At 37.2% G+C, this 18831-nt stretch overlaps 1 protein-coding gene across 1 annotated transcript in view; it reads left to right on the forward strand.

Annotated features, from left to right (window-relative positions):
- The window catches only part of TM9SF2 (transmembrane 9 superfamily member 2), a 57738-nt gene that overhangs the window by 16499 nt on the left and 22408 nt on the right, over nt 1-18831 (forward strand). Inside the window, exons 4-9 of the mRNA XM_082859689.1 lie at nt 4448-4575; nt 10395-10524; nt 13700-13824; nt 14724-14835; nt 15900-15979; nt 16768-16876. Of these exons, the coding sequence (XP_082715815.1) occupies nt 4448-4575; nt 10395-10524; nt 13700-13824; nt 14724-14835; nt 15900-15979; nt 16768-16876 (684 nt within the window). The remainder of the gene's footprint in view (nt 1-4447; nt 4576-10394; nt 10525-13699; nt 13825-14723; nt 14836-15899; nt 15980-16767; nt 16877-18831) is intronic.

Genomic DNA, 18831 nt, shown 5'->3' on the forward strand with positions numbered 1-18831 from the left:
CTCTCTCTTTTAGAAAAATTAAACTAGTTTGTAATAATAATGTATCACCGTATACAAAACTAAATGATACAGACTATAAAAAGAAAAGGAAGTTTCTCTCCCCCCGCCGCCCTGTTCCACATCACAGTTTCTTGTTAATCTTTCCTGAAATTTTCCATGTACTTACAAGCATATATAAATAGAATTAAATGTGTGTGTTTATGTTTTAAAATATTATTCTGCACTGTGCATTTTTCTTTAACTCTCTGTGGGCATCTGTCCGTGTGGGCATACTCATTTCAGTGACTGTAACCTGACCCCAGCCTAACAGCTCCCTCTCTTGGTGTCACACCTGTCTCTTCTGTGACCCCATGATTAGCTGTCTTGCCTGCTTTCTCACTAAGCACCACCTTCTGTCTCCCTTGGCCCTTACTACGTTGAGCATCTGTCCAGCAAATCCCCCAAAAGCCTCGGTTAGTGCCATTAACCTCTTACTCCAGCACCGTATCTACACCGTGAAGCACTCGGGGAAGACATAATTGTACACCTTTAATTCACTGCAGGTTCATAGTTTTCAACCGTAAGTATGTCCTCTTAAAATGTTTTAATTTGAGATTTTCTACCGTAAAGATGCCAGAGTTTGTTTTTTTTTCCAAAGACAGTAGCTTTGAAGACCTAATGAGATGAAGTCACTGGGAAAGAAGGAACTCAAAATATATGGACATGGGTGGTATTGAGTAGGGCAAGCATATTAATTGTATAATATTTCCCTGATGTGATATTTTAAAAGATTACTTTGGAAATTGTTGCATTCTTTTTATAGCAGAGGGTGATTTTCAGCATATTTATTAAATTGTATAACTACCTTAAAATACTCCTTTGGTCTCTCAGTCCCATCTTTCTGTTTATTTATGCCTTGATCTTAAGAAATGATGGAAGGCGGGAAGAGCATCAGTAACACCTTCAGTGAACTTGAGGGACAACAGGAGCCTCCAACAGTAAACAGCAAAATATGCAAATCCACAGAGAAGTTTTGTCCCTTTGGTGTAGACTTTAAAGGCAAATTACTTCTTTAGTAGGATTCTACTCAGGGTTCGTTTATTTTTATGTAAAGATTATGCCTTGCTTATGCAAAAGACCCTTCTTTTAGGCCTAGTGCTTTTTTTTTTTTTTTTTGACTGCGTTGGATCTTTGTTGCTGTGCGCAGGCCTTCTCTAGTTGAGGTGAGCAGGGACTGCTCTTCCTTGCGGTGCGCAGGCTTCTCTTGTTGTGGAGCATAGGCTCTAGGCATGCAGGCTTCAGTAGTTGTGGCTCACGGGCTTAGTTGTTCTGCGGCATGTGGGATCTTCCCGGACCGGGGCTCGAACCCGTGTCCCCTGCATTGGCAGGCGGATTCTTAACCACTGCGCCACCAGGGAAGCCCAGGCCTAGTGCTTTTCAGATTTAATTTTGTCCTAGGAGTTGAGGTAAAATAGAAGAACAGAAGGAGTGTTTTAAAATGGAGAAAGAATATGCACCTAACATTTTCCTGGAGTTTTCTAGAATTTTTTAGGATCAAGATTTGTGCTAAAACAAGTTCTTTAAGCTCCAAGCTTAAAGAAACAGAGCAAGCATTTCTTAAGATCAAGGCATAGGTTAACAGAAACATGGGACCAAGATACCAGATTTTTTTCCCCAAGGCAACCATAAATGTATTGATGTATTTTTCAGCATTGATTTCAGTATTGATTCTTTATCCCTTCTTTTCAAAGAATTTTGCCTTCTTTTAGATCTGCAGTAAAAATAATAGTAGCAACAAAACAAAACCCCAAATCTGCTTTGCCGTTTTATCGATGACTTTTGTTGAGGTCAGGAAAAAAACTGTGCAAGATACCGTGCGCATTATGTGAAGCTGGAGCCACCTATCATAGGATCATAAAATCTCAAGTCTAACCACTCATATTCACTCATTCAGTCAGTTAACACAACTGCTGAATGTCTTTCACGTACCTGGCACTGTGGTAGTTGTGGGGTACAGCAGTGAACCAAAAAAGTCTCTGTCCTCGTGGACTTGTATTCTGATGGGGAGAAGGAAACAACGAATTACTGAAACACATGGTGTGTCAGTTGCTGATGAAAGAACTATTGAAGATAAATCAGGGATGGTGGATGGAGAATTTTCAATTTTAAATAGGCCAGAGAAAGTCTTACCTGAGAGGTGAGCAAAAGACTTGAAGCAAGTAAGGGAGTGAGCCATGTGAATTTGTGGGGAGAGGGGAGGATGTGGTGAAGGATGCAGCAAAAGCAAAGGTTCTGAGATGTCGCTCGCCCAGTGTATTCAAGGTACAGAGAAAAATTGGTGCGACTCAAGCAGGTGAGCAAGACAGAGAATAGTGGGAAATGAGGGCAAAGGAGTAATAGGACCACATCATGTAGCCCACTCATAGGCCATTGTAAAGACTTTGACCTGTATATCTGGGCAAGATGGTTAGCATTGAAGGGTTTTGGGTAGGGTTAGATTTTAACAGGATCACCAAGACTGTTGTAGAGAGAATGGACCGTGGGAGAGTGAGAAGCCAGGAGGCAAGTTAGGAGTCTCTCACTATCAGTCCTGAAAATATGCATGACTTAATGGTGACTCAGATCATTGGGGTAAGGGTGGGAGTTGTGAAGCGGTCAGCATCTCAGAAACTGGCTGTGTTTTGACGTTGGGACCAACAGTTTGCCGAGAGGTGGGATGTGGGGTGTGGAGTTTCTGTTTTCTAAGATAGGAAAGTCTGGGGGAAGAGCAGGTTTGGAGGGAATGGGGAAGAGTTTGTTTTGACATGACATGAGATGTTTGGTAGGCATACAAGTAGGGATGTTGAGTTAACAGTTGAAAATACGTGTCTGCAGTTTGGAGGAGGGGTTCAGCCTAGATACGTGTATTTGAGAACCATTAGTGTATAGTTGGTATTTGAAGCCAGGAATTGATCAACTCCCCAAGGGAGTGGGTAAAAATAGTGAAGAGAAGAATTCCAAGGACCGGGCCTTGGGGCAGTTGGTATTAATGGGTCAGGAAGACGGAGGAGGAGTCAGCAAAGAAGACTTTGTCATAGGGCTGTTAGGAGGGTTACATGAGGTAATAAGCGTTTATTATGATGGATAAGTGTCGTCTTTAGGGTTGCTATTTTCCTTCACAATTGAACACACCGTTGACTTGCCTGAGCCCAGTAAGCGTCGGACTGCGGTGTAAGATTTGCTACTTTTGTGGTAACTAATAATGTCTCTTCTCTGCTTTAAGTTTGACACATCCCTCTGATTCCTTAGTATGTATACGTTTGATTTTTTCATTTCCCGGTCTTTTAGATGGAACCTATAAGGTTCATATAAGATTTAAACTATTAAATATTTACATAAATATTGCGGTATTCACAGAAATAGCAACGCCTTGAGAACGAAACTATTGGCTGACAGGTGGCAGCAGTGAACTACACTTGAAACATTGGTTTGTCAGATGATGTACAATAACTGGTTTAGGGATTTTAATAAATAATGTATAAAAGAATGGACTACTCTGAAGTGAAACATATGCAAGTTGGGTTTTTTTTTACTCCCTGTAATAAAGTTTGAATTTATTAAAAGGTGTATTGGACTATATATAGTTACATTATAGAGTATATATAATTAGTTTAATAAATTATAGCCTTAAGAAAACTAGGAAATGGATTTTTTAAATTAAGACATAAATAGGCCCTGGTAAAGTAAACCTACGTTATATAATATGTTATGAATAATATAATGTGTGTGTTTTCATGCTCATGAAATAAGTTCTAGACTCCAGAATTGGAGGACTCCTTAGTTTTTAAACTTTGGTTTAAAAAATTATCAAATTTTGTTTCAACTTTGTTATTACATAGCTGCCTAAAAATTGACAATCTTTTCAAATGTGAGTAAAAAGAATCACATTTATTCTGATTCTAGACATCCAGATTTAACTTTTTCTTGTGTCATCACAGTCTGTGTTGTTCACTGCTGAACCTCCATCACCTGGTGCATAGGAGACACTTAACAAATATCCACTGAATGAATAATACACAGACATAAAACCTTACCTGTTTATTAATAGGAAGCCTTCAAATCCATAATTTCCAAAACATTATCAGGGGACATTATTATGGAGATACTGATGTTGTTTTGTTCTACGTGTGGGTATTTTCCCCTCCTAGGACTCACTTATATTTAAGAGATGGGTTGGTTGAAATTATCAAAAATAAAAATAAAAACTGTTACTTATTAAAAGAAAAATTGATGACTTAGTGTTTTAGAGAAACAGAATAAGATTGAAATTTAAATCTGCTTGATCTGTGGGGAATATCTGTATGTTTATTATCAATATTAATGCACTTAAGTAATTTAAGGAGACCAGTGCTTTTACTCTATTTATGTTACAGGCATGAAGGACCTGGATATTTTTTCTTAATTTGCTTTCCACTTTATTTTAATACAGTTTACATTTAATAAGGAGGAGACCTGTAAGCTTGTTTGTACAAAAACATACCATACAGAGAAAGCTGAAGACAAACAAAAGTTAGAATTCTTGAAAAAAAGCATGTTACTGAATTATCAACATCACTGGTAAGACGTGGAGATTTGGGATTTGGGGCTTTTTCCTTTAAAAGAAGAAACCTCTGTTTCATTGAATGTGTAAATACTTCATTGATTCTATAAAAATAGCAAATAAATTTATTTCCTTTTTTTGTTATTAGTAATATGAAGTAGTGACTTTTATTTGCCAGAGGATTACTAAGGTTGACAGCTTAAAGTATCATCATTTTCTGCACTTAGATTATTGTAATATCTGGTACTTGTTTAGGTACACAGACCTGTTTCCTAGAGCACTTCTTTTATTCATACATAGTTAAAAGGAGCATATTTGTGCTTTGGGAAAGGACCTGGATCAGTCTTCTAGAAAAATACTGTTATTTTGTACTTGCAGGCCGTGAAAAAGATCATAGGAAAACAAAATTTAACTTTCATTTGATATTTGAGAAATAGCATCTACTTCCAATAAAAATACTTATAATTTGTGTAATCTGTTTTTTATTTTATAAACATGAGGTAACATTAACAGTGTTTTTACCAGTTTGCATTATAATCAAAAAGCATTAAAAAAAATTTTTTTGCTTCCCCAGGAGTATTTACTTACTATACAATATTCAAACAGTATTAAAAAAGGGTCTCAAAACCCCAACTTTTTAAATATAACCAATTGTTATTCTTCCAGATAATTTTGCCAACAAATGCCTGTATTCTCTGGTGGTCATGGTTTACATATGTTTTGCCTCTTTCAAAAAGTGTAAGGTGCTGGAGGTGGTGAACAGGAAGACTATCTTTGTAGACTTCCTCTTGAATGTTTGTCCTGTCACTATCTCAGACCCGTTTGCCCTCACTCAGGGAGGTGAGAACCATTGATTTCAGTTTGGACATGACCAGATCCTGTGGCTCAGTAGGATTGTTGGAACCTCTCATTCCCTCTTGCCTCCTTGGTTTCTCCCCATCCTCCCCTCCGTACACGTAGAACAAAAAAGTCCTAGAGAGGGGCAACCCTGGGTCACATGCCCATTCATGAACGAGTCTGTGATTAGGGTGATTCACTCTGATTGGCTAGACCTGGGTAAAATACAGCTGAACCACATAGAAATGAGTCTCCCATAGCAGAGCTCTGTTAGAAGGAAGGAAACGTACCTGTTACACTTGCGTCAGCTTCTTTCTCATCTGACCCTCAGTGCTAACAGGAACTTGAAAGTCTCCTCATGTCTTCATTTCTTTGGTTTCTCGTAAGCCAAGAGCTTTTTTCCTGTAAGCTACTGTGAGAATACTACTTAATTGCTGAGTTAATGTAACTCAGGATACATTTCTCATTCATCAGTCATTGAAGAGTTTCCCTTGGTGTTTTCTCTTTGCTTAAAATTGTTCTTTCCAGCCTTCAAAATCATATTTAAGGCTCAGTCCTTATGAGCCTTAAGGCTCATTTTCACCCCTTCTACCTCCATTTACTCTGACAGCTAGCTGTCCATTTGTTGACTGAATGAAAGAATGACTCTTTAGGTCACTATGGGTGATTTTTTTTTTTTAACTTATTTATTTTTGCTGTGTTGTGTCTTCGTTTCTGTGCGAGGGCTTTCTCTAGTGGTGGCAAGCGGGGGCCACTCTTCATTGCGGTGCACGGGCCTCTCACTATCGCGGCCTCTTTTGTTGCGGAGCACAGGCTCCAGACATGCAGGCTCAGTAGTTGTGGCTCACGGGCCTAGTTGCTCCGCGGCATGTGGGATCCTCCCAGACCAGGGCTCGAACCCGTGTCCCCTGCATTAGCAGGCAGATTCTCAACCACTGAGCCACCAGGGAAGCCCACTATGGGTGATTTTTAGCTTTCTCTTCTACCCTCTGTTCTTAGAATCCTGTTTAGAGTCTTCCTCTTAAAGATAATAGAAGCACCTCTTCTTCAGTAGATTCCTGACAATAAAGTACTTAGAAATATTTTTAACTTATTTATGATGCAATTAACATAGGTACTGTTTTGATCCCAAGATGCTTAATAACAAGAAGAATAATTTAAAATAGTTGCAAACTTAAACAATTCTGCCTAAAAAAATAAACTGGAACAATGCTGGTGGATAGTGATTTTTGTAGTTGAATAAGAAAAGTTTATTATTTCAGGTCTGAATCCATTAACAAAAAATCTAAGCCATATCACAGATATATAGTCTGGTAATTCTAGGCAATGGGCTTTAGTCCTTAAATCAGTTCATTACACATTTAGAAAATATTTGATTCATATTGACGCATTTATGTGAACCATTAGTTGAGTATATTTCTGTCCTTGGCTGACTTCAGACATTTTTACTATGTAATTTGATTTTAAGCATAGATAGCAGAGTTGACAGAGATGAAATAGCAGGAACCCTTAGAAATATGAAAGATTATACAAAGTGTTTTCTACTACCCTCAACTTCTTTAATCCTGCTCCCCAGAGGTAGCACTATTATTTCTCCTGTATGTTTCCAGATTTTTTTTTTAATATAAATTTATTTATTTATTTTTGACTGTGTTGGGTCTTTGTTGCTGTGCACAAGCTTTCTTTAGTTGTGGTGAGTGGGGGCTACTCTTCGTTGCGGTGTGCGGCCTTCTCATTGTCGTGGCTTCTTGTTGTGAGGCACGGGCTCTAAGCGCGCAGGCTTCAGTAGTTGTGGCACGTGGGCTCAGTAGCTGTGGCTTGCGGGCTCTAGAGCTCAGGCTCAGTAGTTGTAGCACACGGGCTTAGTTGCTCCGTGGCATGTGGGATCTTCCCAGGCCAGGGCTCGAACCCATGTCCCTTGCATTGGCAGGCAGATTCTTAACCACTGCGCCACCAGGGAAAGCCCTGTTTCCAGATTTCTGTGCACATGTAGGTATATAAAAGAGTAAGTACCGGGCTTCCCTGGTGGCGCAGTGGTTGAGAGTCCGCCTGCCGATGCAGGGGACATGGGTTCGTGCCCCGGTCCGGGAAGATCCCACATGCCGCTGAGCGGCTGGGCCCGTGGGCCATGGCTGCTAAGCCTGTGCGTCTGGAGCCTGTGCTCCGCAATGGGAGAGGCCACAACAGTGAGAGGCCCACGTACCGCAAAAAAAAAAAGAGTATGTACCTTTTAAAATAACAATGGAATTATTGTACATATTATTCTGAAATTGATCACTTTGTTTAAGAAAATATGGGCATTTTTCCATGTAAAGCACATCTATAGCTCTATATCTACTTCATTCTTTTTGTAATTGTATACCATTCCATCACATGAATGAACTGTAGTTCTTCCCCCATAGCACTTTACCCACACTACCTTCTGAACGAATAAAATGACTGATTATTAGTTAGTGCACCAACTCATTGTTCTCATTATAGAGAACAGTCAGTTAATTAACAGTAGTTAATTTTTATATCTAAATTGATGAATACTTTCAATTCTTATTTGGGACTTTAGAATGTAATTTGAGGATCTTCTTGTGAATAACGTTAAGCTACTTCTTGATTCTTGAGACTGATTGATTTTTTTTTATATAAATTTATTTACTTATTGATTTTTGGCTGCTTTGGGTCTTCATTGCTGCACACAGGCTTTCTCTAGTTGCGGCAAGCAGGAGCTACCCTTCGCTGCAGTGCGCAGGCTTCCCATTGCAGTGGCTTCTTTCTTGTTGCTGAGCATGGACTCTAGGTACATGGGCTTCAGTAGTTGTGGCTCACGGGCTTAGTTGCTCCGCGGCGTGTGGGATCTTCCCGGACCAGGGCTCGAACCTGTGTCCCCTGCATTGACAGGCAGATTCTTAACCATTGCACCACCAGGGAAGTCCCCTGACTAATGTTTTGATACCAGCAGCAGACACTTGAATTCCCTCTACTCTACAAGTTTTGTGATTATACTTTTTGCCTAAGTTTCCACGTCTTTGTGACATTTTATTTATAAAAGTGTAATTTATTTAGCTAGTTATCAAAGTACTTAAATTTTTTTAGTACCATAAAACCACCAGACTCTGGCTTATTGGACAGAGAGGGGTCTTTGAAGATATTTTAGTCTAGTGAGTGCCAGTCTTGGATCCCGTAGGCTGGCAAAGGAGAATGATGTGCTATTTTCAAAAATTCAAAACCCCAGTTAGATAGTGTAAATTAACTTATATTAAAACTAAGAAAAAAATAAAAATAAATAAATTTTAAAAACTATGTAGAATAACCTAAATACCAAGTTTCTTTGCTTTTGGCTGCACTTTTTTTATTTTTTTGAGTGTATTGTGGCAACATGGGTTATTCCATTCTCATCAGAAACTCTAGAAATTAATTTATTGGGAAAATTGAGTTATTTATAAATGAAGCTTGACTGCCAGAAGTGTTTCAGATGGAGCCCATGAGGGTAGAGGGAAATAATGGAAGGCAGTCCTTAATGGTAAAAAATTGGGGCCAGTCATTCGACCTTTAACCTTTTGAGTCCTCTTCTTTTACTCTTTTTCACTATATCAGATTGAAAATAGAATTTTTAAATATTTTTGGTGTTATGAATTTCAATAGCTACTACTTCCCAACTTAGCAAGGCAGTAATTGAAAATTATATTCTTTAAGTTTTCTTACATTTATTTCCAAGGCTTTGTTGGGTTTTTTTTGTTTCCAGCCAGGCAAAGGTTATGTCAAGGCATTATATAAATGATAAATTTAGGATGTTCACCTTTAAAAAAACCCTAAATTGCCCCTTAATTCTCATTTTGTAACTAGCACTATAATTTTATGTAGTACTCTCTCTGATAGTGTAAAGATATTAAAATTAATATATTGCTCTTTTATATTCATTGCCTGAACTTCATTGTCTATCTAAAAAATTAAAGCAATTAACTGATTCTTGAGGCCTCCAAAAAATCTGAATTATTTATATTATATAGCATGGTTTTCATGCTTCTGATATTTTAGTATTTTCATGGGAACTACTAGCCTGCTGGCTATAATAATACTAAACTTAATAGTGTAGGTGATTCTAAGATTTAGTATATTGGGTACTATTAAATAGCATTTAAGTGTGATGAGACATGTTTTATTAGGTCATTAACGTACACCTGGGTGAATATAGTATCATAATTTTACTTCCTGAGGCATACATTAATTCACAAATAAAACATGCCCTGGAGTGTTGTCTTATGACTGTAATACAGCTAGTATATTTTCAGTAATTTTTAAAATTTGTATCCTGTGATGCGTTTTGGGCATAGGAGACCCTATGCTTGCACTTTAATGTAATTATACAGGACTACAAAATTTTACTCTTTATTTTTATCCTTTTTTTAAAAAAAGTTTTTTCACTATAGAACTTGAAAGATTTATTTCTCTAACTTTATAGCAGCATTTCTTTTAGACATAAGTTGGATTTACACGGTTTTATTAGATGATACTATTATTTTCACTTTTTTGCGTGGCCCTTAAGTTGAATATTTCCCTATATCTTGGCAGTTATATTCTTCTCCTTTTTATTGAATTACCTGAGTAATAAAAGACGTTTGTTTCTATACTATTCCATAAACTGTTCCCAAGGAACTAAATATATTGCTTTGCACCTATTTAGAGCTGTTGAGTGTTCGCTGAAGGTAAATTATACTTAGGTGTCTAGATAATGGTATTGTTATATTAGCGATCGCAGTAAATTAATTTATTTACTCCTTTTCAAAGAAGGTGTAGAGATTTTTTTTTTCCCACTACAGTGTGTCAGATATTGGCACAATACTATTACTTATGAAGTACCACATTTTATCAAAATTCTTTGATTGTAGTTTTGACACCTTAAGGCATTTTTAGACATTTAAATTTTACAAAGTGTTGACACAGATTTGGGAAGTAATTCTTAGTCATGTTTGGTGGTTTCTAACTTGACTTTTATTTCTGTGCATAGGATTGTGGATAATATGCCAGTAACATGGTGTTATGATGTTGAAGATGGTCAGAGGTTCTGTAATCCTGGATTTCCTATTGGCTGTTACATTACAGATAAAGGCCATGCAAAAGATGCCTGTGTTATTAATGTAAGTTTGTGATAAACTAACTCTATGCTATTTTTTAAAATATGGCTTTTTGGTAGAAGGAGTCAATCTTTATCTGGACAAAAATTGTTATATTCATTGAATGAGTGCAGTTCAGATGTTCTGAAGGACAACTACTCTGTCCTTTTTTTTATTTTTTTGACTGTGACATGCAGGTTGCAGAATCTTAGCTCCTCGACCAGGGATTGAACCCGGGCTGCTGCAGTGAAAGCGCTGAGTCCTAACCACTGGACCAGGGAATTCCCATACCTAGTCTTTAAATTTAAGCCAGATTAACAATTTATAACTCCAGAACTAAAATAATTCAGATTCAGTTTAACATTTACTGGCAGTGTCTCTTATATTGCTAAACACTATGCTATGGGCTAGGACTTTGTATGTTCTGACTCTGTTAAAAGTTAAATTCATAAATCTTACATATTAAAAAAAGGTTCATGGTTGACTGCCAAAAAGACATCATAATAAGTCCATGAAATTTGTATTGCAAATTTAAGTCCATAGAATATTGTATTGTAAAAGTTTGATATTATACCTTTTTAAAAAGGTATCAATCTTTGAGGCCATTCTTTTACAATTTAAAAAGTAAAATAATAAAGTGAAGACATTAATTTAGAAAGTAATCAAAATTATTGGGGATATATATTAAATTTTGTATAATGAAGTCAACCTGATTTAATCTCTTAATGAATATGACCTGGTAGTAGAAGTTAGCATGAGCTTGATCATGAAACTGGTTATTTGGTTAATGCTTTTGTGAGAGTTGACCAAGGACTCTTGAATAATTTAGGTTATTGGTTTATTCTGAAGTTTTAAACTTCTGTGGAGGAAAAGTGTTAAAATGTGTAACATTTAGCATGCTCATAACATATAATATTTAAAATTTTATTTGTTTTATTTTCTAAGGGAAAAGCTAGACAATAAGAGATGTATTGTCAGGTACTTTTAAAGTTTTATGTAAAAATTAAAACTTTAAAGAAGTGTAATTTGTACCTCTGCCAGTTAGTTTTGGCTTATAAAGAGTTTAAGCTTATGGAGGCATAACTCTCCCAGACTTCAGACAATACTACAAAGCTACAAAAATCCAAACAGCATGGTATTGGCAGAAAAACAGACATATGAATCAGTGGAACAGAATAGAGAGCCTAGAAATAAACCCACACACAACTATGGTCAATTAATATTCAACCAAGAGGCAGGAATATACAATGGAGAAAAGACAATCTCTTTAGCAAGTGGTGCTGGGAAAGCTAGACAGCCACATGTAAATCAGTGAACTTAGAACTCTCCCTCACACCATACACAAAAATAAACTCAAAGTGGCTTAAAGACTTTATAAGACATGACACCATAAAACTCCTAGACGAGAACATAGGCAAAACATTTTCTGACATGTTTTCTCATGTAGTAATGTTTTCTTAGGTCAGTCTTCCAAGGCAATAGAAATAAAAGCAAAAATAAACAAATGGGACCTAATCAAACTTATAAGCTTTTGCACAGCAAAGGAAACCCTAAGCAAAATGAAAAGACAGTCTACAGATTGGGAGAAGATATTTGCAAATGATGCAGCTGACAAGGGCTTAATTTCCAAAATATACGAACAGCTCATACAACTCAACAACAACAAAAAACAAACCAATCAAAAAAATGGCCTGAAGACGTAAATAGACATTTCTCCACAGAAGACATACAGATGGCTAGTAGGCACGTGAAAAGATGTTTAACATCACTGGTTATTAGAGAAATGAGAATCAAAATACTACAATGAGGTATCACTTCATAACGGTCAGAATGGCCATCATCAAAAAGTCTACAAATAATAAATGCTGGACAGGGTGTGGAGAAAAGAGAACCCTCCTACACTGTTGCTGGGAATGTAAGTTGGTGCAGCCACTATGGAAGACAGTATGGAAGTTCCTTAAGAAACTAAAAATAGAGTTACCATATGATCCAGCAATCCCACTCCTGGGCGTGTATCCGGAAAAGATAAAAACACTAATTCAAAAAGATCCATGCACCCCAATATTCATAGCAGCACTATTTATAATAGCCAAGACATGGAAGCAACCTAAATGTCCATTAGCAGATGAGTGGATAAAGAAGATGTGGTATATACACACACACAATGGAATATTACTCAGCCATAGAAAGGAATGAGATAATACCTCTTGCAGCAACATGGTTGGACCTAGAGATTATCATACTAAGTGAAGTGCATCAGACAGAGAAAGACAAATATATGATATCACTTATAGGTGGGATCTAAAAAAATGATACAAATGAACTTATTTACAAAATAGAAACAGATTCACAGACATAGAAAACAAACTTATGGTTACCAAAGGGGAAGGGGGGGGAGGATAAATTAGGAATTTTGGATTAGTTGATACAAACTACTATAAATAAAATATAAACAAGGTTGTACTGTATAGCACAGGGAACTATATTCAATATCTTGTAATAACCTACAGTGGAAAAGAATATATATATATAGCTGAATCACTTTGCTGTACGCCAGGAACTAGCACAGCATTGTACTTCTATTAAAAACTATACTTCAGGGCTTCCCTGGTGGCGCAGTGGTTGAGAGTCCGCCTGCCGATGCAGGGGACACGGGTTCGTGCCCCGGTCCAGGAAGATCCCACATGCCGCGGAGCTGCTAGGCCCGTGAGCCATGGCCGCTGAGCCTGCACATCCGGAGCCTGTGCTCCGCAACAGGAGAGGCCACAACAGTGAGAGGCCCGCGTACCGCAAAAAAAAAAAAAACAACTACAATTTAAAAAAAAAAGTTAAAACTTACACATTTTTATGGGGAAGGATTAAAATTCTGTCCAAGTTCAAATTTTCTTACTTGTTTTGGCTTATTTTAAAATTTTATATTTCGACACTTTTTTTTTTTTTTTTTTTTTTTTTTGCGGTATGCGGGCCTCTCACTGTTGTGGCCTCTCCCGTTGCGGAGCACAGGCTCCAGACGGGCAGGTTCAGCGGCCACGGCTCACGGGCCTAGCCGCTCCACGGCATATGGGATCTTCCCAGACTGGGGCACGAACCCATGTCCCCTGCATCAGCAGGCGGACTCTCAACCACTGCGCCACCAGGGAAGCCCTTCGACACTTTTATAGCCAGTTTTCTACCACTAACTTTAAGTTCTGCTCCACAGTCAGAATTCCATGAAAGAGATACATTTTACATCTTTAACCATGTTGATATCAAAATATACTACCATGTTGTTGAAACTGGATCCATGGGAGCAAGATTAGTGGCTGCTAAACTTGAACCAAAAAGGTAATTATACAATAGATAAAAATAAATAACTGTAAGTGAAATTTAGACCCAAAGAATAAATACTTTGGGACCAATTAACTTTTTCCTTAATCAGTATTCTGGCATATAATTTGGTGTTTTAATTGATTTTACTAAAACTTCCTTTAGCATGGTTTGTTATTGAGTTATGGGTTTCCCAGAGAAACCATACAAATATTTATTTTCCTGTCATGGTAAGTAGCCAGGGTGCCTTTTTGTTTTGTTTTTCAGTCAGTTTTTGACAGCTTTTCTATGTCAGCTTGGAATGGAGAACATAAGTGGTTAGGACCATGTTCCCTTTTACAGTGGAAAAGCATTACCTCAGATATTTGTGGCTTTCAGAGGCCCAAATGAGCTGATTAGTGTGTCATTTCGAAAGTCTCCATGCAGTGTTAGATGCCAGTATGTGATAAGTCATTGAAAGGGCATCTCTTCAAATTGTCAGCTTTTTTAGTGTGAAAGTACTCCTCAGTTATTTGTGAGATGCTTCTTTGATTGAGTATTCTTTTCTTTCCATGACTCCCCACTCCCCCACCCAACTGATATAGCCATTTTCTTGTGCCACTAGTGGTAAAGCAATGCATGCCGTAACAGGATGGCAGTTAATTTAAACTCCCTCAGTGTTTGTTTTGATTTCTTTAAAGATTATTTAATGCTCTTCAAGTAATGTTTTCCAAAGTTTGGTTCTTATTTTGAGTAACAATTTTGTACACTTATAACTAAGCCATTTATTTATATGAAGTAAATATTTGTACTATTCAGTGTGATATGAATCACTTTTGACTATCAGCAGCATTGTGAAATACGTACAAAATCTCTAACCTTACTCCATTTAAAAAAACTATTTTATCAGCATCTTGCCAAAATGTTTCTTCCCACAGCTTCAAGCACACCCATATAGATAAAACAGACTGCTCTGGACCCCCCATGGATATAAGTAACAAGGCTTCTGGGGAGATCAGAATTGCCTATACTTATTCTGTTAGCTTCCAGGTGAGTGTGATTTTTATCTTTAGTATAACTCAGAAATTGATTTTAAATTCATATTACTTAAACTAATTAAAAGTATGATTAGCTTGTCAAATAGATAAGCTTTTAATGAGTTAATTTTTGGAATAGTTTGTCAGTGCACCAGGCAACATAATTGCCCTCGAAACTAAGTCTTCGTTTAAATAAGAAGTATGGGGAATTGGAGAACTGAGCCTGATTAAAAGTGTTAAGCCATAGGAGATACAAGCAAGGCAAAAGGTAGAAATGAGGCATGAAGGATGGTATGAAAGTGTCAAAGATATGCAACAAGCATTTGGGCAAACAACACCATTTTTAAAATCAGGATTTGAGTGTAAGCTTAAATGGAGAGTTTCCTGATGGTAGATAATCTATATAGGTTCTTAGGTAATTCAAGGGAGTGTTTTCTTAGGAGGAAAGTAAAAGTTCATTTTATGAGAATCTTGGGCAATATTCCACCTCTATTTTTAATAAACTATCTTGGCAATCCAATATAGTTGTGACGTTTACTGTCCCTACCTAAATAGTGTGTAATTTTGCAAGCCTGGTGCAGTAAATTGTACATATTTCTTTCTAGGTATTAAGAGCTCAGTGTGGGTGACACCTGCCAGATGCTCAGGTACCTAGGTTATGACTCTGGTCTGGTTAGATGTCTCATAGGTATAGATAGATAGCATCAAAGAGAATAAAGAATAAGCTATTCCACTCAATTTTCTGAAAATAACTAAATACTCTAAAGCTCTAAATCTTGACATTTAAAATAAGCCTTTGCTAATTAAGATTTAAAGTAAGACTTTAAAAAAAATACAAGTAAGTAGATACTTTTAGGAACTCTTATATTTTATTTACTGCTTAATTTTATCCTAATTTTCCTGAGACTTGAGTAAATTTAGGTCCATAAGTCTAATGACTAACCCAAGTTACGATAATGAGGAATTGTATCTTGACTGGAATGTTAAGCTGTGAATGGAAATTTTTGGATTCCTAACACGCTTCATTGGCAAATTCTTATTTAAAGAGTGTGTGTGTGTGTTTTTAAATCCCTCTAGGAAGATAAGAATATCAGATGGGCATCTAGATGGGACTACATTCTGGAATCTATGCCTCATACCCACATTCAGTGGTTTAGGTAAGAGTATAGAATTAATCTTCTTTATGCTCTGTCCTTATTTTATTCTCTGTCCCTTTGAACATCCCATTCACTCTGATTCTCCAGTTATTCAGAACGCTGGGCTTTTGAATTAGATAGACTTGGATTCAGTCCTGGCTTTTAGTCACTGGTTGTGAGTCAGGCTAGATCACCCAGTTTCTCAGAATACATTTCTTTATCTAGAAATAACCTGTCTCATGGGACTATTTTGAGGATTGAAGGAGGTAATGAAACAGAGCATTTGAGCACCTTACCAGGCACGGAAGAGGGCTCCGTAGACAAGCCACTGCAGCTGTTACGACTGTTTATTATTATTATCATTCTCTAAGCATGACTCAAAACTTTTATCTAGAGAGCTGTTCATGGTGCCATCGCTCTCCTTTTCCTACTTTACTGACTAATCTTTTTTGATACTCATTAATTTACTGAGTAACTGTTTTTCAGTAGATTTCTTGAGGGTACAGACCAGTCCATTGTTGATCCTTGCAGCTTATGTTGCCCTAATTTGGGCACAGTAGTTATTAATGTTGACCGAAAAAATTCTAGTTCTCAACAGACCACAAAATTATATTATGATAAGTACATACAGTTATGTATCCACTAGAAGGCCGTGCAGCAGAACACAGTTCATTGAATTTGTTGGATTTTAGGTCAAGTTTTTAATTTGATTAATGCTGTTTTAATGTTACTTAATAAATAGTTTTTAAAGAGTTTTGCTGTTCCAAAGATTAAGCTGTAGATTAATCCTAACATGCTTATTTCTGCAGCATCATGAATTCCTTGGTCATTGTCCTCTTCTTGTCTGGAATGGTGGCTATGATTATGCTACGGACGCTGCATAAAGATATTGCCAGATATAATCAGATGGATTCTACGGTGAGTGAAACATCTGAACTGTTCTTTGGTCTGCCGAGGATAGTCTTTATTTTTTCTTTGGAAAAAATTTAAATAATAGCTTTAGACAGAATCTGCTTTTAAAACATTCTTCTCAAAAGTTACCCTGAATTCACATTTTCAAATAAGAAAATGATCCTTAAGGATTGGTTTTCTGTAGAAATTTAGTAACCGCAGCTCTCAGAGCTGAACTGTTCACAGCCTCATCTGCATCAGTAGAGGTTGCAGAAAGGGTGCAGGTGCACAGCTCCAGCTCTGCCCTCTTTTCACTTATGTGCCATCAACTCTGTCAGAGTCTCTATTTCCAGCAGACATTCCGTTTGTGAAACAGCAAAAATTGAGTAGAATAGCTCCCAAGCAATTTTTGTATGTGTGTATGTTTAATTTTTAAAAATTACTTTTAACTGAGTTTTTATCATTTCAACCTTTTGGTGGATTCAAAGTAATTAATGCCTCAACTTCATCTATTTGCATTTTAAGTTCCATAATGTTTTACATTTTATACTTTTTAATTTCCTAGCAGCTCTTTAACAAAATTTCCACAAGAATCACTACTTGTAATGAATACATAAAACTCAGATTTTCATTGTTTTCTCTTCCCCAGCTTCTTAGCTCCCCCCATCTCTCTGTCTTTTTCTAATTAGAAAAAAAGAACATATTAATGTTTAGAAGCTTTTTAGCACTTGAACTCCACAGTTGCTTTTCCATGATTTTATTGGTTGTATGCCTTATTAAATATTTGATTAAAATAATTTCACAATACTCTGTTCATAATTGACAATTCCAAATAATTGCTGAGTTAATGGAATTTTTTTCTTTATTTGTACAGAGGTGGCCTTGGGGTACAGGCCAGGAAACCCTACTTCCAGTCTTGCTCCCATTCTTTCCCTCCTGCCAGTCTCTTATCATAGCCATCAGAGCGTATCTGTTCAGGGTCATTTCACTCCCAATGACAGCCCTCCAGTGACTTCCACTGCACTCAGTGAAGCCATAGTCTTTACAGTGGTCCATAAGGCTCTGCAGTAGCTCTTGGAGCTCTGCTCCAGCCATGCTGGTTGCCTTGCTGTTCCTCAGACACCTCAGGCGGGTTCCCATTTCCAGGCCTTTACAGTTGCTTTTCTGTCTTCCTCAAGTGTTCATCCCTCAGAGAGCTCCCTCACGTGCTTCTGGTCTTCACTGAGATATGATCTTCCCGGTGAGACCTTCCTCACCATCCCATTAAAATTACATCCTCTCCACCCACACCCCACATCCATACTTCTTATCACCATCTAGAGTACTATATATTTTACTTATTTTGTTTATTGTCTGCCTTTCCAATGAGAAGGTGTACTCATGAGAAGAGGAATTTTTCTGTTACACTCACTGTAGTACCTCTGGTGTTTTAAACAGTGCCAAGCATATAGTTGGTGATAACAGATATTTGTTGAATGAATGAATAAACAAATTAGCCCTTGATGTACCAGACTTGATTCATTGCTGGGCTTATAATAGGTTAAAAAAAAGGAAAAATAAAAAGGTATCCAAGGACTCCCCCAGATCCACCCCATCCCCCCAAATTGAGTGAGGCCACAGCAGGAAGCAGTACAAGCATGAGAAGTTGAAGTTCTCCTTTGGGCCCGTGCTTATATCAAGTTTTTAACCAATTGGGACATTAAACCTTGGGTCATGGTGAACCTCGATCTCCTATGTATTAAGCCTGGATTCTTGAAGGGGGGCAAAATGGTTCTAGGTTAGTAAATGCCTTCTGATTCTCAGCAGAATCGAGTAGAAATACTCTGAAGGAAAGTCTCTCAAATTTGGATTTGCAAGATTCCCCCCATTTAAGGTCAATAAAGTATGATCTATTAATCAGAAATTCACAAAAATTTACAATAAACAACAAATTTACACCAGGTCCCAAAGATTTCAGACATTAAGATTATTAATGACAGAGT

Source organism: Leucopleurus acutus (assembly GCF_964270905.1).
Source record: "Leucopleurus acutus genome assembly, chromosome: 18".
NCBI classification, from domain to species: domain Eukaryota; kingdom Metazoa; phylum Chordata; class Mammalia; order Artiodactyla; family Delphinidae; genus Leucopleurus; species Leucopleurus acutus.